General features: G+C 37.1%; 1 protein-coding gene across 3 annotated transcripts in view; it reads left to right on the top strand.

Moving 5' to 3' along the window:
- PARG (poly(ADP-ribose) glycohydrolase) overlaps nt 1-24,735 on the top strand; it is a 142,836-nt gene extending 118,101 nt beyond the window's left edge. For all 3 annotated transcript variants that reach the window (XM_058299150.2, XM_058299149.1, XM_071215888.1), the window contains 3 exons: nt 3,490-3,595; nt 22,468-22,596; nt 23,287-24,735. In XM_058299150.2, the coding sequence (XP_058155133.1) occupies nt 3,490-3,595; nt 22,468-22,596; nt 23,287-23,441 (390 nt within the window). In that variant the 3' untranslated portion in view covers nt 23,442-24,735. The remainder of the gene's footprint in view (nt 1-3,489; nt 3,596-22,467; nt 22,597-23,286) is intronic.
- Nucleotides 24,736-26,447: the final 1,712 nt, after the last annotated feature.

Genomic DNA, 26,447 nt, shown 5'->3' with positions numbered 1-26,447 from the left:
TGGGTGATATCCTAGGGGAGAATTATCTTTGTAGTTGGAAAGATTTATGACTCTAGCCTGTAAAACTGGCAGGTAGCTCTGCAAGGGGAGAAAGAAATCAGCTGTGAAAAGTTGTATTTAGCCATTTTAGGCTTGTTCATGTAATGTTAAGTAATGAATATATGTTGTTAAGGTTTCTGGGTCAAAAATTAAACATAGTGGTGCAACGGTCCCAGCAGGGAATCACAAGCATTTACTGTTATTTTTAAATTGATTCATTTATTGATTTGTTGTTATTACCCACTACCAGATCTGGAAGGGGGGTGTTATTAAACCAAATACTTGATAATAGAACCAGTCAATACTTGCTGCTGACATTTCTAAGTTCAACATTTAATCATTTATAAAATCAAAACTCATTCCTCACTGCAGCTTAGTAAGATGTAGTTGTTCATTGGTATCTTCTATTTACTCTCCTGAGGTGTGAATACCTCTCATTTTAAAGTTGTTCATTAGTCATCATAAGTTGCTCTATCATTGGTGGAATGTCAGGTCAGTGTGGCTGGTGTTTGAGCTGGCTTTCCATTATGCTTTCTGTATCACTGACCACTCTCCTCACATACTCTGGATTTGGGTGGGAAAAGAAAAGTGTGGGCCAGCATGATACTCTTGAGAGCTCCTAGCATCTTTCCGTATGAAGTGAAAACTTGCAGCTCTTTTAGGGTCTCGGTATCCTTACCTGATCTTTGTTTCTTATGGAAGGAGCTCAGATCCTACTATAAAAGGAAGTGGATCCATTTTGCATCCACTGGGATGGCTGTAATCAAAAAGATAGACAAAAGCAAGTTGGCAAGGATATGGAGAAATTGGAACATGTGCTGATGAGAAAATAAAATAGTGCAGTCACTTTGGAAATCAGTCTGGAAATTCCTAAAAGGTTAAATATAGATTATTGTATGAGCTAGCAATTCTACTCCTAGGTATATGCTCAAGAGAAATGAAAATATATGTCCACACTTGTACATGGATGTTCATATGAACATTATTCATAATAGGCCTGAATGGAGCAGCCCAGTTGTCCATCAACTGATGAATGGATAAACAAAATGTGGTATACCCAATAATGGAAATATTATTATGCAAAGAAAAGGAATGAAGAACTGACACATGCCACAGCATGTATAAGCCTTGAAAACTTTATGCAAAGTAAAAGAAATCAGTCATAAGAGACCTCCTATTGTATGATCCCATTTAGGTGAAATGTCCAGAAGAGGCAACTCTATAGAGATACAGAGTGGATTTGTGGTTGCCTAGTACTGGGAGATTTAGGGGGAAATTGGAAATAACTGTTAATGTGTATGGAGATTATGTGAGGAGTGATAAAAATGTTCTAAAATTGATTGTAGTAATGACTGCACAACTCTGAATATACTAAAAACCACTGAATTGTATACTTTAAATGGGTGAATTACATGGTAAGAGTTATATCTCAATAAAGCTGTTATAAAAATTGGTCCTCAAAATTAGGAAATTATAGTAGGGAGACCAAAATTATTTACAAATCATTTTTTAAATACTTTTTTACAGAATAAAAAACAAAGTAGTTCCCTGATTCATGATCGTCCCCTGGTCTCCAGCATTTAAGGAGTACCTCTCTTTATAAGAGAAGAGAGAGGCCTTGCTTATTCCATAAGAGGAGACTCAGCACCTTACTGCTTCTCTGTCTTTTATTTCTGACCTTAGAAATGCTTAATTTGAGCAGAATAAAAGAATTTTGTTTTTAATAATTTATAACCAGCTATTTACACCTAATTACCATGCAGTTGTTTTAGATCATTTAATTTCTGGCTGATTAACTTGTTAAAGTCTCGTTTGATCTTATTTGATTAAAACATTAAATGTTTAATTTCAGTTTTGTAGTTTGTTTTCATTGTAGCCATTTTTCAAGATATTTGAAAATATCAATACTTTAATTTGATTTTCCTTTCACATTCTCTAATTTTAGACTTTAGTTTTCACTAAGCTATTTATTCTTTTGAAGTACAGTTAGCCCATTTATTTAGAGGCAGCAGTGAGGTTATAAAACAGACATGAACTGGAGGGTAAGAACGCTTCTTCTGCATCCAGACATATTAGTAGAATTTGAAAGGAAACGCACTGGCAAAGTTCTGTCTATTTTGATAGAGGGTTTGTTATCTCCCATGTTGGCGTAATGGCAGCAACTCTTTATCTTACAAGAACTGGGTCGAAAAAATTGAGCTCTCTGATATTTTTGACCTGAAAGAGATTTTCGGAAGCTCTGTGCATCTGATTATGCAGGTAATTTGTGAATTCTTGTGTAAGCTCTGTACCACAAGCATTGAATAATGGTTAGTACCAGCTTAAAATTAATATCTGTCAGGATTTATAGCCTAGGAGGGGGTGGAAGGAATAGCCTTGTTAATCCATCCAGACAGTGTGTAAAATAAATTTTTATACCTTTGTGGAAACTTCACGGAGCAATTTACTGTATTTCTATGTGCAAGTTTCATAGCATCTTTCTTCATCGTTTTTCTCTGAGAACACTTGTCACAGATCATTCTTTTAATTTTATTTGCTATTATACACAAGCTATATTTCAGACTTTGTTGGGGACTTGACAGAACCCAGGGACATTTGCTTTGCCTTTATATTAAACCTTTTAATATAGTCTGATGGTCTCAGAAAATCAAGAACCCTTAGGAGGCAGAAAAGACAGCAAAGAAATGGAAATCTGAAATGCTGGGACCTTAAACTGTAGTCTTTTTATATTCAAAATGAGCTGTTCCTTTAATTAATAGACAGCAATCTCAGCATACATTGAACTTCTCTTAGGTCACTGGCCAATTTTTAAATATTCTAACTTAATACAGAGCTATGAAAGTAGAGAATCTTAGAGCTAGAAGGAATTTAAAGATTATTTTGTAACCAGGTGTAGGAATCCCTTTATAAATATTTGCTTGGTCTTTGTTAGGCATTTTATTGGCGGGAAGAACACTGAAAAGCTAATTGGACTTACTAGTCTAGTCCCAGTAATTCAGAGAGAAAAAGTACTCAGGAAGCGTAATCATAGCTTGATGGGGAAAAAAATGCTGCTCCAAAGCCTTTCCCAAAAACACTTGTGTTTTTAACAAGTATCTTTCTTCCATTTTAGTCTGTGGTAGTTTGTAATTGGGATCCCATCATTTCTTGAAGTATCTCTGATATTTCCATTTATGTTCCTTTGAATCAGAAAAAGAAACTGAGATATATATTGGCTTAAGGGATTTGATTTGCTCAGGCTCAATACAAATACATGTTAGACTGGATCATTTCTTACTTTCTTCTTGTAAAATCCCAGGCTTTTCTCTCTGTTTTTCCCTCTGCTTGGACCCCCCAAGAAAAAAAAGAAAGAAAGAGAGGGAGAGAGGAGAACCTTGTTAATGGATACTGACCAATGCATCGGAAGTGCTCTAGACGCTCATATGCTTTGACATTTCCTCTATCCTGCAGGCTTACTGTGGATTTCTCCGTCCTGGGGTTTCTTCAGAGAATCTTTCTGCAGTGGCCACAGGAAACTGGGGCTGTGGTGCCTTTGGGGGTGATTCTAGACTAAAAGGTGAGTGAGCGAGTTGTTGTAGAAAGAGTTCTAACTGGGGGAAAAAGTAACTCAAACCAAATTTCTAATTTTTGTTATAAGACGTCACAAAGATGTAAGAAAAAGAAAATTTGACACCATGCTCCCTTTTTTTTTTCCTTAGTGTGTTTAAAGGAATTATTTCCACTTGCTATTTCCCTGTAGAGGTTGCTTATCTCTCTTAATCTGCCAGTCACAATAGTATTAATAGTTGAATAGAGAGAGGTCAGGGTGAGGGACGAGAGCAAAATGGCTATGAAATTTCATACCAAAGCACCCAATCAAGCTCTTTCCTTAACTGGAGCGATTTCTAAGGACAGAGCTATTTCACTGATTTATTAATTCACCAGATGTATGGGGTATCTGCCATGTTCTGACATTGTAGAAGGCTCTCAGAATTCTAGGATGAGTAAGATGTGGTTCCTGCTTTGGAATTCACAGTCCAGTATATGAGATAGAGGCATAGGCAAATGCAGCTCATGGCCACGAATGCTTAACAAAGGTCCTTAGCGCTGCGGGCAGATAAGCAAGACATTAAGCATTTCTCGCATACTATTATTTACAGTAGAAGATTCACAAAGCCTGATCATCAAACCTATTGGCCATTTACCATTACCAGATTTTTTTTTAATTATTGCACTATGTTTGAAAGTATGAGTTCTACAAAATAGTATTGTATCATTACCATTGTTACCAAAGTAACAATAAACAATAAAAGCAAACATAAAATATTTAGCTGGCCTTGATAGCCAAACTAGATGCAGATAAAATCCATCTCATTGTTGGGAATAGAACACTTGAGCATGTCATAATGTAATACATGCATACTCCAAGAAAAAAAAAATTTTTAAGTTTTTAATTATTTTTGTAAAAATGACACCCACTTATTGTTTTTTAACAATCCAGTAAAATAGCATTAAGTGTGTAAAAATCACCTAAATTCGCTGTTAACTTTTTGGCAATCATGCTTTTTGATGCCTCTGACTATTTCATGAAACTAACCATTTGACAGTGAAATTATTCTGTTCTTTGAACTCCCCTATAGTTTCAAAATGAATAAATATAGATCTACTGTCAATATTTTTAATGGCTACATAGTATTCTATATGTTCATATTTACCATAATTTACTTCACTAATTCTCAATTCATAAACAGCTGAGTTGTTATCTTTATATTATAAACAATACTGTGGTATATAATTAAACATAAATTATGTATAACTATATATCATCTCCATTGGGTAAATTCCTGAAAACAAGATTAATGAATCAAAGGATACTTCTGCTTTATATTTTGATAGCAGTTGTAAATTGCACTTCTGAAAGACAGTATCAATCTATGTTCTCTTTGCATGAGCAACCTCAAGATGGGATTTTGTCAATCTTTTTAAATGTACCTGAGCTTCAATAAATTTCATATGGTTATTGGCCATTTTTATTTGTTTTGTGAATTGCATTTTACATCTCCTGCCCATTCATCTCTTTGGGAGTAATTTAGATTTTTCACCAGCTAGCAATAACTCTTTATATATTAAGAAATATTAATTGTTTAAAACTGCTATATGTTGCAGATATTTTTCTCAGCTTTTCTTTTATTTCAGCCTTTTGGTTCTTGCCATACAGAGTTAATTTCTGTGCCATGTTTAGAAAAATCTTCCCTCTCCCCTCTAAAGATTTTTATCCACATTTTCTTTGAGTTCGAAAACAAAAACTGCCTGGTGCTATTTTCAGTTTTTTTGAATGCCTATAAAAGAAAGAATTTCTGTTTTTTATTTTATGAAATTCTTTGTCATCCTGAATTTGTTTGAAGAAACCTGTTTTTCACTTCTGAGCTTATTGATCTTTTGGCAAACACTTTTTTCTGTTTTTCTCTTAAGTAAAATGAATGACTAGATTCGTGTCATCAATCTATGAACCAGGTCTGCCATAAGCCTTGGTCATTTTTGATGGACAGTTTAAGAAGCTTTATAAATGTGTTGGTTTATTTTCTTTATAGCATAAAAGCCTTTCTTTTAGACTGCAGCTTTGCTTCCTCTGGTGCCTGGCAAGCTTAGCATTCAAAGATTTCCATTACATAATTCATTTTTCTCAGTTGTTGTGATTTTAAAACTTTGGGAGTAGCTTTTTGACAACTCCCCATTATTCCCTTGAATAATCTTCAGAAGTTTAAAAGCAATCATTAATGTCCTTCAGTAGGAGATTGGTTACTAAAATTGTGATTTTGAAAAGAGAATTTAAGGTACATCTGTGTAATGAAATATTATGCAATCATTAAAAAGGCTTTGCAGAAATATATCTAATGACATGGAATATTGCCAAACTATATGCCATATAAGCCATTTTAAAAATTAAACTATGAATATAAAACCTTCCGCCTAAATGTGAGGTTCTCTATGTTCATCTGTTGGTATGCAAAGATTTAACTATGGTTGTCTGTAGGTGGCTGATATAGATATTTTTATCTGTAATTTTTGTGTGTGGGCATATTTTGTTCTTATAATTAAAAATCGTATCAAAACATTTTCATGAAGGGACATGGGTATGTCTTTATTTTATTAGAAATAGGGCTAAAGCTATTTTTATATGATTAATTGTGCATGAGTTTTATAATTTAAAACTATAATTTTGAACTTTCTTAATTGTACATTGTAGTGACAGCTATTAAGATAACATTGCTCATTTATTCATTCCACATTTATTAAAAACTTTTTTAAAGATTTCTTTATTTCTCTCCCCTCCCCCCACCCCAGTTGTCTGTTCTCTGTGTCTATTTGCTGCGTCATCTTCTTTGTCTGCTTCTGTTGTTGTCAGCGGCACGGGAATCTGTGTTTCTTTTTGTTGCATCATCTTGTGTCAACTCTCCGTGTGGGCGGCGCCATTCCTGGGCAGGCTGCACTTTTCTTTCGCGTTGGGCGACTCTCCTTACGGGGCACACTCCTTGCGCGTGGAGCTCCCTTATGCGGGGGACACCCCTGCATGGCACAGCACTCCCTGCGCGCATCAGCACTGCGCGTGGGCCAGCTCCACACGGGTCAGAGAGGCCCAGGGTTTGAACCGTGGACCTCCCATGTGGTAGACAGATGCCCTAACCACTGGGCCAAGTCCGCCACCCAACAACTTTTCATATTCCAGACGCTATGCTAGATGTAAAATAAAATTGTAGAACCATATCACATTACCAAATATTTCCATTTTTCCATGTTCTCTCATATTTTACCTGGTAGTAATTATCATGTTCAAGTAGTTTTTGTACTTTACAGTTTACTTAATATATTATAAAGATTTTTGTTTATATATTATATTAATAATATTCATACTATTCCAGGTAGTTGATGTATTCTAAATGACTTAACCATTATTACATTTTTATGTACTTATCCATTTTATGTTTATTTTTTGTTGCGGTAACAGCAGATCGTGGTTAAGAGAGTGGGCTCTGGAGCCCCAGTTCCTAGTTTTGAATCCCAGCTCTGCCACCTACAATCTGTGTGGCCTTGTGCAAGTCTTTTACCTTCCTGTGCTTTAACTTCTGATCTATAAAATGAGAATAAGAATAATACTTGCTTTATGAGACCAAGTGAATTTACATGCGTAGAGAAGAGTTTCCAACCTCAGCATCTCTTTTCGGGCTGGGTAATTCTGGGTTTTCAGAGCCGCCCTGTGCGCTGTTGGATATGAAGCAGCATCCCTGGCCTCTGTACACTGGGTGCCAGTAGCACCCAACCTCCCCCACAGCTATAGCAGCAACAACAAAAAATGGCTCCGGATGTTGCAAAGTATCTTCTGGGGTACAAAAATCACCCCTAGTGGCAAACCATAGATATAGAGTAATTAGAGTAAATTACTCGACACAGTTAGCACTGAACAGATGTTTATTATTTGCTATTTTTGTTAGTGTTATTATAATTTTATATATATGTATTTTTATCATTTCTTTTTAAAAATTACTTATTTTAGAGTACTATTACTGAGCTAGAAGATAAAAATAGGTTTTTGACCCTTGAGAAATATTACCAAGTTGCTTTCCAGAGTTGTTATTGGAAATTTACAATTTACAATTTAAACCGGATTTTCAAATAGACAAGATTTTCCACAGCATTACTAGCTTGGTTTGTTTGGTTGTGTTTTGCTTCGTTTTTGCTAAATTAAAAGATACAAAGTGGTATATTAACTTTCATTTCTTTGATTACTCATGGAAGAAATGGGTTTGGTTTTTCTGGTCTTTTGACTTTTCATTTCTTGAGACCTACCCTTTTATGTCTTCGACTATTTACCTATTATATTAAGAACTTTTCTTGAAATTTTGATACCTTGAATTTTCTTGAAATTTCAGTAACGTTTTAGTGATTATATTTTATTCATATATTTTTCAATTCTAAGATTCTAAGATTCTCTTTTGCCTTTTATTCTTTTTATATTTTTATTTGTTGATTTCTTTTTTTATCGTAATTATTTCATTATGCTTGTGGTAGTTTGTTGTTCTTTTCCTGAATCCCCTTGTTGAATCTGTATTTACCTTCTTTACCCTTGTGCTACTGAAATAATTTAAAGCCAGGAATTTTTCTCTGAATACATTAGCCACTTCTTACAAGTTTTGACAGCTTGTTTTCTAGAATGCATTATATCCCTTTTGACCCATGAGTTTTGTTTTTCTAATTCAAGTTTTTTGAGGTTTAATTCATATGAAATAAAATTCAGTCTTCTTAGAAGTATACTGTTTGATGAGTTTTGACAAATGTATACAGTCATTTACCCACCACAACATTCAAGTTAGAGAGTATATTTTGATCACCCCACAAAATTCTGTCATTCTGTTTTGTAGTCATTCCCTTCCCCTATCCCCTGTCCCAGGCAACCAGTGATCTCATTTCTGTCTCTAGAGAAAGTCCAATTTATTATTATTGTTATTTTATGGTTTATGCTTTTTGTGGCTATCTTAGAAATCTTTGACTGAAGGTCACACAGATTTTCTCCTGTGTATTCTTCTAGAATTTTTATAATTTTTACATTTAGGTCTCTAATCTAGTTCTTGTTCATTTTTGAGTATGGCGTGAGGTAAGGGTTTTATGTTTTTTGTACATCGATGTCCCTTCCTTCCAGCATCATTTGTTAAAAGATTCTTTTCCCGTTGAATTACTTTGTATCTCTGTTGAAAAATCAGCTGGCCATAAATATGAAACTAAGTTCTAGCCTCTAATCTATTCCATTGATCTTACATGTCTATCCTTACCTCAAGACCATAGAGCCTTGATTACTGTAGCTTTATAATAAGTCTTGAAATCAGATAGTATACATCCTTAAACTTTGTTCTTTCCAAAATTGTTTTCTCTGTTCCTTTGTTTTCCATATAAATTTAAGAATCTTTCACTTTCTTAAAAAAAAATCTGTTGGAATTTTGATTGAATCTATAGGTTAATTCGGGAGAATTGACATCTTAACAATATAAAGTCTGCTTATCCATGAATACAGTGTATCTCCTTTTGGTTAGGTTTTCTTTAATTTCAGCAATATTTCATAGTTTTCAATATACAAATCTTACACATATTTATTTCTAAGCACTGCATGCTTTTTGCCATATTCTTTTTTTTTCTTTCTGCCCTGCCCCCCGCTCCAGTGTCTGTTCTCTGTGTCCATTCGCTGTGTGTTCTTCTGTGACCGCTTCTATCCTTATCAGTGGCACCGGGAATCTGTGTTTCTTTTGTTGCATCTCTTGCTGCGTCAACTCTCCGTGTGTGCGTTGCCATGCCTAGGCAGGCTGCACTTTCTTTCGCGCTGGGTGGCTCTCCTTACGGGGTGCACTCCTTGCGCGTGGGGCTCCCCTATGCGGGGACACCCCTGCATGGCACGACACTCCTTGCGCGCATCAGCACTGCTCATGGGCCAGCTGCATATGGGTCAGGGAGGCCCAGGGTTTGAACTGCGGACCTCCCATGCAGTAGGCGGACACTCTATCCATTGGGCCAAGTCTGCTTCCCTGCCACTTTCTTATTTCAATTTCTAATCATTCATTGGTAACGATAAATACAGTTGCTTTTTTTATACTCACCTTGAATCCTGCCACCTTGCTGAAAGAGTTTCTTGCCTCTTCTTTAACATAGCAGCCTTTTGCTTCTTATTAGTGGTGTAGAGTTCATGCCCCGCCTTCAGGGGCATAGGGCTTTTTGCTCAGCACAACCAGCGCATCTTTGCTTGTATCCTAGCAGCAAGAGGATTTCCTACCCTCACTGTGAGGCAGTCAGGATCTGCTTCTTCCCCTCCCCAAAAGGCAGTGTACTTTACGAGTAGATCCTAGGAACCAAAGATTAGGGAAGAAGAGACTGGGAAAGAGAGAAGGGCTTTATGCCGGTCCTCCAGTAGTGGCCAGATTGCCTCCGTTTATACGCCTCTTCTACCAGAGGGGCTCTCTCCATGCTTCTGCCCAGTGCCCCGTTCTTCTCCCTGTGGATGCCTGTGGGAAAGAGTTTGTGAGTGAGCTTGAACTCCCCTTGTTTCTGGGACTCCCAGCTATTCCAGATTTACCCTTTAGTCTACCCTTGGCTTTTGAAAATCTGTTAAAGTTTTAGCTGATTCATTCTTATCCATTTGTACAATGACCACTTCTTTTTCCATATTCTGCCATAAGTAAAACAGTTCATGTATTTCACCTCTTATTAGAGGGGTATCACACATTGGTTGCCCTGCAAACTCATTTCTTTGGTAGACTCAGGAAAAGTTAGTACTTATAAGTTATTGGTTTTATTTTTCTAATTGTTAGGATAGAAACAGTGTTTTTTGCAGCTTTCTATATCCATATCAGCAGATGCTACAGGGTAGACTCCTGACTCAAATTAGCACCAGCCTCCAGGCATCTGACCCTTACTTTACCCATGAGGTTTTTTAGGAGATAATTTTTAATTTTCTAAATGCTTTGAGTTTTTTAAAAAAATTATTTCTTTTACCTCCTATTTTGAATTTTATTGCATTGTAATCAAAGATTGAAAATATTTTTTCTACTTGGGGACCCTTTTTAGCTTTCTTTGTGGCCTTATATAGTTTTTGTAGATACAGTGTTGTCACTTGAAAAGATATTCCCAAAGGGTATAGAACTTGCTATATATTATATTATATGTCTATAAGATTCTATACCTATTAGACCAGGCCCTGCATCCTTCTGATTTTATTTGCTTTGTCAAGGACTAAGTGATGCTTAAAGTTCTCTGTTCTATTGTGTTTTTGTCCATTTCTTCTTGCATTCCCTTCATTTAAATTTTTTTTATATCTCTGTTGTATGCTACCTGACTTGCGAAAGGGTTATATCATTGCTAGTTTACCCTGATTTAAAGGAATCTTGATGTAGTCCTACTTATTATTTTTTCTATTCCCATTCCCTACCTTCAGTGCCTAAAAATGAATTGCAAATAATATAATCTCAATATATTCCTATTTAAAAAACTTATTCAACAACCTCCTATGCCTTTCACTAATTAGGATATTTGCACATTCTCCCAAAACACCCTATCATTATCTGGCTCATTCCTTCTAATTCTTTAAGACCCCATTCCAGTGATAACTACTCCCAGAAAGAGCTCTCTCAAACTTGTACCCCCTCCCCCCCCAAAAAAAAATTCTGTTTTAAGATTCATTCAGTTTCAGGAGACTCTGACGTAATTTATTGCTTGAGCCTATAAATGGTTTATTGTCTGATGGGACTGAGTCGGATGGGATAGGTTGGCCTCAGGGATGACTGCATCCTAGCATCAAGTGCTCCCTTTAGTCTAAGAGTTCTTAACCAGGGTCCATGAGCTTGAATTCAAATTCGAAAAAAACATTATTCTTGGGACGTTTTGGTGCAGCTGTGATATATTTATTAAATAATACACAGTATAGCATCAACTTAGTAAAGGGTCCATGGTTTTGACCTGACTGGCAAAGGGGTCAGTGGAACAAAAGAAGATAAGAACCCCTGCTCTAGTCTGTGTGTTTTGGTTCATCTCCTTCCTGCTTTCGTCAATATGATGGCCTCATTCTCTTTTTTTTTTTTTTTAAGCAGTTTCATTGAGATATAGTCACATGCCATACATTACATCCAAAGTGAACCATCAGTGGCTTTTAATGTAATCACAGTGTTGTTCATTCATTATCATAAAAAATTTTAGAACAATTTTATCACTCCAAAAAGAAAAATTCCATACCCCTTAGCAGTCACCTCTCAGTTCTTCTGTCCTTCCCTAGCCCTACATAACCACTACTCTAATTCCATCTTTATAAGTTGATTTATATTTACATTTTATATAAATGGAATCATACAATGTATAGTATTTTGTGTCTGGTTTCTTTCACTTAGCATAATTTGGGTTTTTTTGCCTGATATTAACAATTTTTAACATCAACGTACATTTGTTCATTTTCGAAGAAAAACAGTCATATATGCAATATACACCACATTCATATTTCACAAGATTTCACTATGGTATACAGTCCCATGTTGCATTTTTTTTTAGCTTTCCTTTTAGTAATGTACATAACCTTAGGCTTTCCCTTTAAACCACTGTCATAACTGCTAGTTACAAACATGTGCTTTCACCTTTTCTATTCATTTCAAAATACTAACACACATCCCTTTCACTAATTCTGCACAAGTTAACCTTCAGCTTTCCATTCTCTTTCCTCATTCTATTATCTGGTGACCAATATTCAAGTTATCAGCTCCATGAGAGTATACAATATATTTAGTTCATAGTAATACAATCATACAGTATTTGTCCTTTTGTGTCTGGCTTGCTTCACTCAACATAGTGTCCTTCAGGTTCATCCATGTTGTCATATGCTGTTATGTTTTTTTTTTTTTGTTTTGTTTTGTTTTTTTTAAAGATTTATTTTGTATTTCTTTCTCTCCCCTTCCCCCTGCCGCCAGTTGTCTGCTCTCTGTGTCAATTCACTGTGTGTTCTTCTGTGACCGCTTCTATCCTTTTCAGCGGCACCGGAATCTGTGTTTCTTTTTGTTGCATCATCTTGTTGTGTCAGCTCTCCGTGTGTGTGGCACCATTCCTGGGCAGGCTGCACTTTCTTTCATGCTGGGCAGCTCTCCTTTCAGGGCGCACTCCTTGCATGTGGGGCTCCCCTACATGGGGGACACCCCTGCATGGCACGGGACTCCTTGCGCGCATCAGCACTGTGCATGGGCCAGCTCCACACGGGTCAAGGAGGCCTGGGGTTTGAACTGTGGACCTCCCATGTGGTAGGCAGACGCCCTATCCATTGGGCCAAGTCCACTTCCCTCATATGCTGTTTTGACCACTGTAGCTTTGTAATATATTTCAAGGTCAGACCATGAAAGTCTGGCACATAGTTCTTTTTTAGGATGCTTTTGGCTATTCAGGTGCACTTTCCCTTCCAAATAAATTTGGTAATTGCCTTTTCTATTTCAGGAAAGTAAGCTATTGGAGTTTTTATTGGTATTGCATTGAATCTATAAATCAGATTGGGTAGGATTGATATCTTTATAATATTTAGTCCTCCAGTTCATGATCACGGAATGTCTTTCCATTTTGTTTCTTTTAGCATTGTTTTATAGTTTTCTGCATATAGATCCTGTCCATCTTTAGTTAATTACTAAGGTATTTGAATCTTTTTGTTGCTATTGTCAGTGGAATTTTTTTCCTGATTTTCTCCTCAGATTGTTTAATACTAGTGTACAGAAACATTCCTGATTTCTACGTGTTGATCTTATATCCTGGCACTTTGCTGAACTCATTTATTTAGCACTAATAGCTTTGTTGTAGATATTTTGGGATTTTCTAAATATAGGATCATGTCATCTGTGAGTAGTGAGAGTTTTACTTCCCCTTTTTCTATTTGGATGCCTTTCTCTCTTTTTTTTCCCCCTGCCTAAATGCTCTAGCTAGAACTTCTACCGCAGTGGACATTACTGTCTTGTTCCCAATCTTAGAGGGAAAGCTTTCAACCTTTCCCTGTTGAGTAAATCGTGGCTATGGCTTTTTCATATATACCCTTTATCATATTGAGGAATTTTCCTTCTATTCCTATCTTTCAAAGTGTTTTTATCAAGTAAGGATGTTGGATTTTGTCGAATGCCTTTTCTGCATTGATCAAGATGATCATGTGGTTTTTTCCCTTCAATTTGTTGATGTGGTATATTACATATAATTCTTTCAATCTGCTGTTGGATTCTATTTGCAAGTATTTTGTTGTGAATTTGCATCTATGTTCATTAGGGAGATTGGTCTGTAATTTTATTTTCTTCTAGTATCTTTATCTGGCTTGGGTATTAGGGTGATATTGGCTTCAAAAAATGTGTTGGGTAATTTTCCCTTCTCTTCAATTTTTTGGCGAGTTTAAACAGGATTGGTATTAATATTTTCAAAATACTTGGTAGAATTCACCCATGAATCCCTCTGATCCTGGACCTTTCTTTGTTGGGAGATTTTTCATGACTGTTTGAATCTCTCTATAATATGATTGGTTTGTTGAGTTCTTGTATTTCCTGTAGAATCAGTGTAGGTTGTTTGTGCATTTCTAGGAATTTGTTCATTTCATCTGTTTGTTGGCGTACAATTTCTCATATCCTCTTATGATCTCTTTTATTTCTGTGGGGTCACTCATAACTTCCCCTCTTTCATTTCTGATTTTATTTATTTGCAGTCTTTTTTTCTTTGTTATCCTAGCTAAGGGTTTGTCAATTTTATTGATTTTTCTCACAGAACAAGCTTTTGATTTTGTTGATTTTTCTCTTTTTTTTTGTTCTCAATTTCATTTATTTCTGTTCTAATCATTATTATTTCCTTTCTTCTGTTTGCTTTGGGAATGGTTTACTGTTATTTTTCTAGTTTCTCCACTTGTTCAGTTAGATCTTTGATTTTAGCACTTTCTTCTTTTTTAATATAGGTATTAGGGCTAGAAATTTCCCTCTCAGAACTGCCTTCACTATATTACATAAGTTTTGATAAGTATTCTTGTTTTCATTCGTCTTAATATATTTACCAATTTCTCTTATAATTTCTTCTTTGACTCACTTATTGTTTAGGAGTGTGTTGTTTAGCCTTCACACATTTGTGAATTTTCCCCTTTCCCATCTATTATTGATTTCCATTTTGACTTTTTTTTAACCATTTTATTCTTTGGCCTTCATATGTCATATCTTATTTTCACCGTCTTTTTACTCTTTTAGTTATCTTTTCTGCTAGTCTTGCTTCCTATACTCTTCTCCATGCCTCTTTCTCTTTTTCTTTTGAGGTATGAGGCCCACTTTAATACTTCCTGCAAAGGCAGATTCTTTTTTATGAACTCTTAATTTCTGTTTATTTTTTAATATTTTAGACTCATCTTCCTTTTTGAAGGACAGTTTTGCTAGATAAAGAGTTCTCAGCTGGCAATTTTTCTTTTTCCATATCCTAATTATATCATACTGCTGTCTTGCCTCCATGATTTCTGGTGAGAAATCCACACTAAGTCTTACTAAGGCATCCCTTGTATGTGATAATTTGCCTCTCCCTAGCTGCTTTCAGAATTTTCAGTTTATCTTTGGCATTTGACATATTCTGAGTACTATGTTTCTTGTAGTGGGTCTATTCGGATTTATTCTGATTAGGGTATGCTCTGCTTCTTGGACGTGTAAATTCATGTCTTTCAGGTGAGTTGGGAAATTTTAGCCATAATTGCTCAAATACTCCTTCTGCCCCTTTTCCCTTCTCTTCTCCTTCTAGAACTTCCATGACACATATGTTGTTGGGTTTCATGTTATCTTTCAACTCCCTGAGCCCCTGCTCAATTTTTTTGCCATCCTTTTCTCTCTTTACTTTCAGCTGTTCTGTCTCCTGCATCACTTATTCTTTCTTGTATCATTTCAAGTCCCTTGTTTGCCTCTCATGCGTTTTTTATCTCACATGTTGTGTCCTTCATTCCCATAAGCTGTGTTATTTTTTATTCAGATTTTCAAATTCTTCTTTGTGCTCACTCAGTGTCTTCTTAATGTTCTTTGTCTTTTCAGCCATGTTGTCTTTCAACTTACTGATTTGATTTTAGAGCTTTATATGAACCTCTTTGCTTAATTTCTCTCTCTTTCATAGAGATTAAGTGGCATGAGACTTGCTGTATGTTACTGCCATTCTTTGATTCTTGGTTCAGCCTGTTCTAGGTCTTTAGGATTGTCCCTGTTAGTTGCTAATATCTGGGCCATGGACCCAGTAATAGATTGTAGACCTGCTTCCAACCACCTTGGGGAGGGAGACTGAAAAGGGCTAGGAAAAACCTCTTAGTTTTCTCGTGCACTTCCTTGGTTCACCAGCAGATGGTGCTGTTTGGCAGCCCTTTTCAGTCGAAAGCCTGGTCCAAGTGTATTCACTGCAACACAGACAGCAACAATGTGGCAGAGGATCCCACCTTAGTAGCCTCCCAAATCTGACTTTCTCAGAGGCAGTTCTCCAACCTTTGCTGGCAGCCCCCCTCCCTTTTCCTGGGTAGAAAATAATTCCCCTCCCTCTACATCATCAACAGCCAGTCCCTGTCAGTAGGCAGGGTGATTGAGAGGGTCAGATCTCTTTAGTCCTGTGCTGGCTCCCAGGGCAGACACCCGGTCTGGAAGGGTTCAGGGGACACAGCAGATCAAATCTGTTGGCCAAAAGCTGAATCAGCCTTAGGCTGCATCCCTCTCTTCTGTTTCCTGGGGAGGTGGATCCCTGAGGTTCCTTCTGTCCATAGCCACCGGCTAGCGGCCAGAGAATTCAAAGCTGTCTGCTCAGAGTATGGAGGGAAGAGTGCCAGCAGCTCTATTCAGTCTTCCTGTCACAATTCTTTTCCTTGCCCCCTCTCTTCTAGGTGGTTTCCAGCCTTCCTCTGCTGTCCTAAACTCTAGAACATTTTTCCCTGAGGGCGTTTCTGTCTGTCCTGTTTTTTCTGGGAGAGAAGTGAGTCCTGTGCCTCTCTAATCCACACTCTTCCCAGAAGTCCCCTCATTCTTTTTTATTTCCATCAGAGTTTCTCCACATATAAGCAAGCAGGATCAAATAGCTCCAGGCTTACAACTTTGTATTTGAGGGACCCAAAAAGAAAGACTCCCCTTTTACTCTTGTTGAACTGATTGGCATCACTTTCCCATTCCTAGGACCAAATTGTTGTAGCTAGGAAGTCAGTTGACACTGGACACATCCCTTAGTGAGCTTAAGAGGGTCTCCAGTTGATGTCTATGCCAATTTATAGTCAATGAAAGGTTTTCTGAGATATAGAAACTATAAATTTATTTTCTTCCATTACCTAATATCCCCTTTATATCAAGCATAAATAGTGTTTTTACTAGTTATTTTGCTGTTTTGGAATCAGGATAGCTAAATTCCAAAAAAAGTTAATAACCTAGAAATAGGTCAAACCTGGACGATACAGATAGACCATTTTCTACTACACTGTGGTTGGCCTAGCCAGCCCCTTTGGCCAGATTTGTGGGAAGTGTGGCTATAGAGGTGGGGAAGGGGAGACTACCCCTAAAAATTGTAAGGCAGAAAAATAGAATTGTAGGACAAGCACCTCAGTGTGTCTTCCACTAGTTCCTTGTCATTTTGCTTCCTTCTATCAGACAGGATCACACTCTGGCTCTCCCAGCCTTGCTACTATACCATGAGTCAGAAGATTCCTTCCTTGACATTTCTGCATTCTTCTCTTCTGTGGCCCCAGTGCTAGAATGTGGTTTGGTATGTCAGTGGGCATTGAAAAGTCTCTGGAGTACCAGCATCTCTGGAGAGGCTGCACCATTAATGGATCTGGGAAAGGCCCTTGGGAAATTTTTTGTAACTATCTGGAAATTGTTGATGACCAGCCAGGTCTAAGAATCACTGCATTTTCTCCTTTAGTTTGCACAGATATTCTTCCATTTGTAGCCCCATTTTCAAGATACGGAAACCATGATTTGTAGAAAGAGCCTGCCCAAAGAGAGATAGCTAGCAAGTATCAGAATCAATTTTTAAATTTGGCCCTATCTTCCTCAGAAACCAATATATATTCTTTCCTACTATCATTGTTACTACTCCTCCTGCTGTTATTATTAGGGTGCAAGCCCTGGGTCTGGATCTTTAATGGATTTGGGAGTTGCCATTCTAGAGATGGTGGTTTAGTTCTTGAAGAGAGGGTATGTTTAAAGCAGGTCAGAGTTCTATAGATTGAGCCTTTAGTAATATAGTGATGGGGTAGAGGAAAGGGGACAGGTGGGGTCAAGATTTTCAGTACAGTATACAGTGGACAGCAAGGCCAGTTAGAGACTACAACTGTTGCAAAAACCTTGGACAACATCCTTTGCTGAGCAGAGGCAATGCTTGGGCTTTCAGGGTAATTGTGGAGGGTGAAAGCTCATGAAAGACCTTGGGTGTCACTAGAAGGACAGCAGTAATGCTTTCAGTTGGATATAATATCAGTTTCCTTACCAGCATGCATTTAAATAATGTAAATAGACAACTTTAGGGGCTTCTGGCAGGCCTAAGGAAGAGTTAACTTGGAGTAGAGTAGAGTGAACCAACAGCAGCTTGCAGCCTGGTGGTTAAGGGTCCTCAGGTCAGACCACATACCTTCCAGTCTCTTCATGACTTCTGCCTCGGTGACCCTAGACAAATGACTTAACCCTTGGGGCCTCACCTCCTCTGTTCTTGAAATACAGATAATACTAATAATTACCTTACTCAATTATTATCAGGATTAAGTAAGTTAATACTCGTAAATCTCGTGAATCGGTGCTTATAAAAGCTAATGTGGTGTTACCGTGCTCCAAGAGCTCAATGTTACAGGTGTCAGCATGGTTAGCAGTCCTCAGACCACACCTGGGCTATGAGTAACCATTGTGTTACCCAGGTTATGTTTGGTTTATTTCTTGCAACAGGACACTTTGAATTTTATGTTAATTTGTATTTTATTCATAGCTTAACATTGATGCCAAAAAGAAAATTAAAACCAAGCTCCCTGCAGGTTAATTTAAGTATTTATTTTGGCACCTGGTTGTGCTTGAAGTTGAAATTTATTGCTTTTATATCAAACTTGGAGTCAGTCCACATACCCTATTAGGTTCTTGATTTATTCTCATCTAACTTGTGATACAAGAGAGTTAACTTAAATCATGTAGCATAAGTCTCTAAATTGGCAGAGACATGAGAAATTTTGTAGATAGTGAGGGTCTGAAAAGGATTGTGTTTAAAACTATTTTTGCCAATGATTACTATGCATTTAGGGTCAAGAATAGTTTATCTCTCAGGGAATTTCATTTATATATTTATAGTTTAAATTCCAATATGAGGAGAAAAATTATAATAGAGATGATGATACTCTGAATTCTTAAGTACCTTAGGGATCATCTGATTCAGCCCCTTCATTGTGCAGCTGAAAAAACTGAAGACAAGAATGTTAAATGACCTGACCCAAGGTCACGTAGCTGGATAGCCACTGTGTGCCAAAACAGAAATAAATGAGATCAAGAATATGATATGAATTGGTTTTACTTTTTACCTTTTCTCTTCTTAGGATGGTTTGGCAGCTCCATTGAGCTTGACTCCAAGAGTCTACCCATGGTGGTAGAATGGCCCATGGAACATTTTGTAAATGAATTCACTAAGGAAATACTTTTCAAATGTATTTATTAGTATTCCATTTTCATAAATCACAAAGGGCCAGTGATCTAGTATTTCACTAAGCAAGGAGAAAATAGGACTAAAAGGGCTTTTCTTTGGTCTTTTTAAAATTTTTTAATAGGAAATACTTAAGGCCAAATTTTCTCTAAAAGGTAAAATGACAATTGATTAGTTTCCATTTTCACATGTAGTTTAGGTTAATTGGGAACCTTTTAAAATTGGGTGTACTGTGAAGCTTTAATGTGATGTATAAGTTGGTTGAGCAGTTTTAATTAAAATTTACCTTTATCTTGAGATTAATTACTTTCAACACTGTGAGATTAATGAGGCCTGCTCATAGCACCTCACATGTTGTGGATACTCAATAAATATTAGTTTGGAAATTAGGAAATACTTTGATAGTATTTTAGAATCTCATTTGTATTATTCTGCCATAGATTATTTTCCAAATCTGGGGAATACTCAACTATTGCAAATATACAAAAAATAAAAATAATTCACCTCTTTCTATGTATGTATACATACATATGTATACACACACAATTTTTTTGAACCATTTGAGGGTAAGTTACATTATGTCCTTTTACCTACATACTTCAATGTGTATTTCCTAAGAATAAAAGTCTCTTCCATAAATAGCAGTAGGTATTAAATTAATAAGCATACACTTATACAATACTTTAATCTTTTGTCCATATTCCAGTTATGTCAGATGACCTAATAAAGCCCTTTATATCCTGTTTTTTCCTCCCATACAGCTTCCCATCTAGAGTCGGGTATTGTCATGTCTTTTTACTTGGGAGAATTTCCACGGGCTTTGTCGCTCATGCATTGACAGTTTGGAAGAACACAGTGCTCGCTGTTCTGTGGTGCCCGTTCTTGGCCAGAACACTGCACAGACGATGTGTCCCCCTCACAGCCTCGGAGCTGGAGGCCCTTCATGTCCCTCTGGCTCCACTGGTGATTTCAGTTTTGATCACCTAGTCAAGTGTTGCCTGATTTACCTATTATATAATTATTCAGTTTTTATCTCCCTTCAGCTAGTAAGCAGTCTATGGGAAGATGCCAAGACAAGATTTCCCCTAGGTTTATTATCCTTTAATGATTTTACCTGATCCATTCTTTACCATGATGGTTACAAAAAAGATGATTTTCCAATTCCAGCACTCTCCCCACATATACCAGTTAGTCCTTAGCACTCTAATGTGAGCAAAAGCCCTCCCCTTCTCCCTTCATTTGTCTATGTTTTATCATTGTGGATTCATGAATTCATATTTTTTCAGTGGTTTATAATTCATCACTGTTCTTGGTATTTTGGTGCTCAAATTGTCCCACATTTGGCTAGTGGGACCTCCATCAAACTGGTTCCTATATCCTCATGACAAACTCCCCTCAGTTTTTACCCCATCATGTTTTTGAACATTTCTTTACTTTCTGGTTGAACATTCTAGGCTTGTCTTGTTCCTATCCTGGCCTAACCGTGGAATCAGCCATCTCCTAGTTCCTTTTGGGGGGGAAGGGAAGGAGGGGGGATGATGAGATTAGAGACCAAGATACTAGGTGTGCTCTTTGCTATTGGGATGTCTGCTTTTTGGCCCATCCCCACAGACTTCTCTTTTGTCTTTCCCCATTCCATGTTTGTGTGTTCTTTTTTCCACACTGAGGACTCTGGCTTCCAACAACATCAACACATCCGCTCGTTTGCTTCATCCACTCATTGCTTGCATTCATTCATTCATACATTTCCTAATTGCTTCACCTGAACTTCCACAGTAAACAAACGCAGTAGAAAGACTTGGGGTATTGTTTGCACTTCTTTCCTCCTTGCCCACAACTGAGAGGATAGTCAAATCCCGTGCTTATAAGTTACTTGAGTTCTTTCTTTTTTTCCTTTCCTTTTCCCTTTCCCTTTCACTGCACTGTAGTTATGTTATTCATGAAATAAAATTAGATTTATTTGCTTTCAATTATAGGTTCATTCCCCACTCCCATTCTCACTGTTCCAATTTTATTTTTTGAATATGTAGACTATTACACTCTCAAAAGTGAAGACTATACCAAAAGGTATCCTCCATAATTTTATTTAAGTCTTAAGAAATTGCACGTTTATTTTAGACAAGGTTTCACAGGTTAATAATATAGAGGTGACCTTATATAATAATTGACCTTATGTGCCTTGCTTATTTCCACTCATGTTTTGAGATTCATCTGTGTTGTGGCATGTTGCAGAACTTCATGCCTTATTCCAGCTGAATAATATTCCATTGTATGTACCACATTTTGTTTATCCATTCATCTGTTGATGAACAGGTTTTTCTACCTCTTCTGAGTAATGCCACTATGAACATTGGTATACAAATATCTGTTTTCAGTTCACATAGGAGTGGAATTGCTGGATCTTTTGGTAATTCTGTGTTTAACTTTTTGGAGAACTCTATACTGCTTTCCATAGCAGCTGCACCGTTTTACATCCTACCAAATGTAAAATGTACATAACTAGCAAAAGGGCATTTACTGTAACAGTGTTCAGTTTTGTTATTTAAAATGAATCCTATCTTTTGACATGAAGATTGAAAAGAAACTTAATTTTTGGAAGCATATTTAGGCTTCATAATTTGTAACTTTGATTCCTAGAGACAGTAATTCTCAAATGTTTTTGCATTCCACCACACCAGAGCGTTACCATGAAGTATCCACTTAGCCTGGCCTCCAGGCTGCGTTGCCCAGGATGGAGGGGGGCGCAGGAGGGGTGGGAACGTGCTCGCCAGTGCGTTTGAGAACGCTTCCTGCAGGCTTGATGAGAGGGCCGGAACCTCCTAAGCACTTCAGTCAGGGAAAATCAGAGATTCCTGTGATACAAGAGACCAGTGACTGTGGAAGAAGACAAATAATTACAACAAATCAAGCAAGCAGATAAAAATTGTTTTGCTTCCAAATTAAGTGAAGAAAATCCCCACCTTAATGCCTTAATTGTCCTGCCTCAAGTGTACCTTGCTTTAATGGTGGGCCAGAAAAGATGCCTGTGTGGAAATCCATAGTTTAATGATATTCTCCGCAGTATGTATGAAAAGTCACAGGACTACGTGATTGATGCTCATCCTGGAGTCACCATTTCTAATAACGTGTATATTAGGTTTATAAATCTTTAATCCAGGATAAAGCTGTGGCACACCAGCTATAACTTAGCTCGTTGAAAGAGCCAACAGTTTCTTGATGGAAAGTGTCATAATATAGCTGTGTCTCTTCTCTTCGCCACAGCCTTAATACAGATACTGGCAGCTGCTGCAGCTGAACGAGACATGGTTTATTTTACCTTTGGGGACTCGGAATTGATGAGAGACATTTACAGCATGCACACTTTCCTTACTGAAAGGAAACTAACTGTTGGTAAGTAGGAGATAGTCTGGACACTTGGTATCTAGATGGATTGTGTACTCTCCTGAGGGGCGTTGGCTAAATCTGGATGGATCACACTGGATAAGAAGAAAGGAACATAAGACTTTGAGAGGGGAGGGCCACGCTCATAGAGGAGCCACATTTTCAGGGTCCTTTTTCTCTACTCTGACAAAGTTTCATTCACAATTTTGAACAAGTATATCAGCTTATTAAAATAAGGCCAAGAAATTGCAATTAGTGCTCATTTTTACTTTTGTGCCTTTAAAACCCAAAAGGAGGGAATACATATAAGGACAAGTTGAAACTTGAGGTGCCACTGTGGGTCATTTATCAGACATGCCAGTGTGCTCATACTGTGTGTTTCAGCTGGCATTGATAAAGGCCTTGCTACCTTGGGAACTGAACGTATAGTTAGGGTTGCTGGGAACTCCCAAAACAATGCAAGGACAATGTACCATGTCTTAGCTTGTTCTAATCATTAAGTATTTCTTTAAAGGAGTTTTTAAAAAATATTTAATTTTATGTCAGGAAAACCTTACAGGCATTTGAAATTCATGCTATCTTTTTAAAAGCTAAATTTGAGCATATGCTATTTAGATTATGATATAACTGGAGGGTTCTTTTGTAATTTGTTTATCATATACCTTAATGTGCAAATTGGTTTGGCCTTTTACTCTCCAGGAGAAGTATATAAGCTGTTGCTACGATATTACAACGAAGAATGCAGAAACTGTTCTACCCCCGGACCAGATCTGAAGCTTTATCCATTCATTTACCATGCTGTGGAGGCCTGTGCAGAGACCACCGACCAGACTGGGAAAAGGACAGGGACCTGAGGGCTGAGCAAATAGAGACTCCCCCGCCTCTCATAAGAAACAGCCTGTTTGAATGGTCAGGTGTAGTGTATGAAAGGATTTAACTTAATAAAGATGTATATATAATCCACATTTGTAATCAAGGATGCAAGCCCTTCTGCACACAAGAGTTTCATTTGTGTATCTAAGCCCCTTCCGTCCTGACTTACATGGACTTAGATATATTTTGTTCCCATGTCTTTTGTTTCAGTCCTCATTTTTTAAATTTTCAGTCTTTTGCCCATCAGATTTCTTATGAAATCACCTGAAAGATTGTACTAAGTTCCATTGGATCTCTCTTTGATGCCTATATATTACACAAATTGCCTCTGCAGTTAGCTTATGACAGTGATTCCAGGGAATAGGTTGAATCCAAGAATCTTGTTAACTGGGTTTGCTGAAGATCTCCCTGGCTGCTTTCCACCCAAGTTTTGGTATGATTTTATTGCTTGAGTTTTTGAATTTTGAAGATGGAGGATTGGGGTTTTTTTTGTTACTGTTAATACATGTTGCATAATGCAAATCTTCTAAGTGAAAGCAGTTTTTTATTTAAAAAAGAATAATTTCCAGCAGTAGTTCTTTTAAGATGTCACCTTTACCTGTAATGTTTGTTGGTCCTTTGTCTCCTGATCATTTTTTCTTGAAACTATTTTTGGAAACTGACCAAGACGGAGAGAATAAAAGAGGGTTTTCCCCATATGGTATAAAGAAAACAGATTCAATAGAGTTGAAAGATTGTTTTTGTTTGTTGGGATTTTTTTTTTTAATTAGGATTAATGTTTGTTCCATGGTGCTTGAGGGGTGTTCATATAACCAAAGTTTGGGAACTGGGAACTTCATGCTGATTTATACATATTTAAGTTTCTCTCATATTCAAAGGTTATACAGTTAATAAATTTTTATTAACAAATCATTCATCAGAAACTCCCAAATATCTATATTTTATATCTATAAATATGTTCTTTATGTGTGTCTAGATGTGATTATAAAAATAAATAAAAAACGTGATAGAAATGGATGGAGCGATTAGGTTTAGGCTTTATCAGGGACTCTTATTAATCCTTTATTCACAATTATGTCCATTTAAAACTGTCAGCAAATACAAATAATATCTTTCATAGGTTAAAGGGAAAGCCAATTCTATTGAGAGTGGAATTTAATCAAAAAAGCACTTACTCAGATTTCCAAAATAATCCTAAACCACATTGTTAAAATTCTGATTTATAGTAAACTGTCAGGAAAAGCTAATAAAGATTAAATTCTATTAATAAGAAAATGGATATTCCAAATTCCTGTTATCATTATTGGCAGGGACAAAAGTGGGGTCTTGGCCAGTGTCTGTAACTTTTTTTTTCCTTTTAGGAGGTACCAGGGAATGAACCCAGGACCTTGTGCATGGGAAGCAGGTGCTCAGCACTGAGCTACGCCAACTCCCTGTGTAACTCTTTTTGGTTTTGATTGAGAGGGTAATGGAATTTGGCATCTGAAGGCAGTCACTTGTCATTGACAAAGTTCTTTACCATAGTAACTAAGATTTGTAGTCAACTTTCTGAGTCCAAGGAATCTGGCTTTATTTCTTCTGATACTAAAATCTTCTGTCTCCTAATCAACTCATTTTATGTCTTGGTTAAGCATTCATGGATTTATTTCATTTCCATAGTTTTCCCAACTCTATATTCTTTCTCTCCACCCAGCCCTAAGACTAAATGATGAGTTCTTTAAACCATTTCCTGAACAGTGTAAAATGGTTTATGTGGTAGAGAAACCAAACTCAGGTAAGAAGACCTTAATATGCCAGACTAGAAGCTAAGATCTACTCTCAGTGCAGGAGAGAGGTAGTGATCTATCCCAGGTACCACTCTTGCTGTTGAGGGGTTATGAAGAACAAAACTCGACTAGTTCTTTGTCCCAGTACGTTCAAGGAGTGGGACAGCTTAATCAGCTGGAACAAGAAAGGAATGTCCATTATTGAGGAGAGAGGAGGGTGAAGAGAACATTATTGGTTTCTCTTTAAATGACCTCTGCAAAAAATAAAATAGCACTCATTTTTACTCTAAGATATTAAACAACACCTTTTTATTCTTTTCCATTTGGGCTTCATTGTTTCATTTTATGTTGTTTACCTTTCCCTTCTTTAGTCTACCAAGGCACAAAAGGACATTTTTCATGTGAAATTCTTAGACTTTTTACTCTAGCTCACTAGTTTTTCACTCACTAGCTCACTCAAATGTGCATTAACAGTTTAAGAAACAATGGAGTAATGGAAAGGGCATGGGATTTTAAATCAGACAAGCTGGGTTCAAAAGCTGGTCACACTGCTAGCTAATATTTGACCTTGTGTAAATAGGCTGAACTTCTGAACCTTATTAACTCATCTAGAAAATGGACTAATCACACCTACCAGGAGACATATATATAGAACACCAGACACAGGGTTTGGCACATAGTTACTGCTCCATAAATGTCAGCTATTGATTACAGTTGATGAGGAAACAGTTGCTTTGCAAATTTTAGCCCCTTTTTCAGATAGGCTAACAGATACAAAGAGATTAGGGAATTCCACCTTGGCTTCCAGGAGTCCATTGTGAAAGGAGACTCACCCTGTCACCCCCCATGGCAGCACAGAGCCTGACACTCCTGCTCTCTAGGAAGTTACTGGCACCGCTTATTCTTCATGAGTGAACAGCTCCCCGCCATACACGCTCAGTGGTCTGAGAGAACTCTCTTGCTGGCTGGCCTGACATTTATGGCAGGCGTATCCAAACCCATATTTAGAAGAGAGATTAGAAAGGAGATGTACTTCTCACCAAAATATATTACTTCGGAAACCAAATTTATTTGGGCAAAGAACTAGGCTGTATTCTTGAAATCATCCTCAATGGGAAGAGAGGCAGTTCTTAATTCATACCTGGTTTTTTTCCCTCTTTTCTCCAGTCTGGGTGGTGCATGTTCATGGCTTGCTTCTTTTTTTTTTTTTTTTTTTTTAAA

The sequence above is a fragment of the Dasypus novemcinctus genome, chromosome 6 (genome assembly GCF_030445035.2).
Source record: "Dasypus novemcinctus isolate mDasNov1 chromosome 6, mDasNov1.1.hap2, whole genome shotgun sequence".
NCBI lineage: Eukaryota > Metazoa > Chordata > Mammalia > Cingulata > Dasypodidae > Dasypus > Dasypus novemcinctus.
Note: the sequence above shows the minus strand (reverse complement) of the source record. Positions and strands in the feature narration are given on the sequence as shown.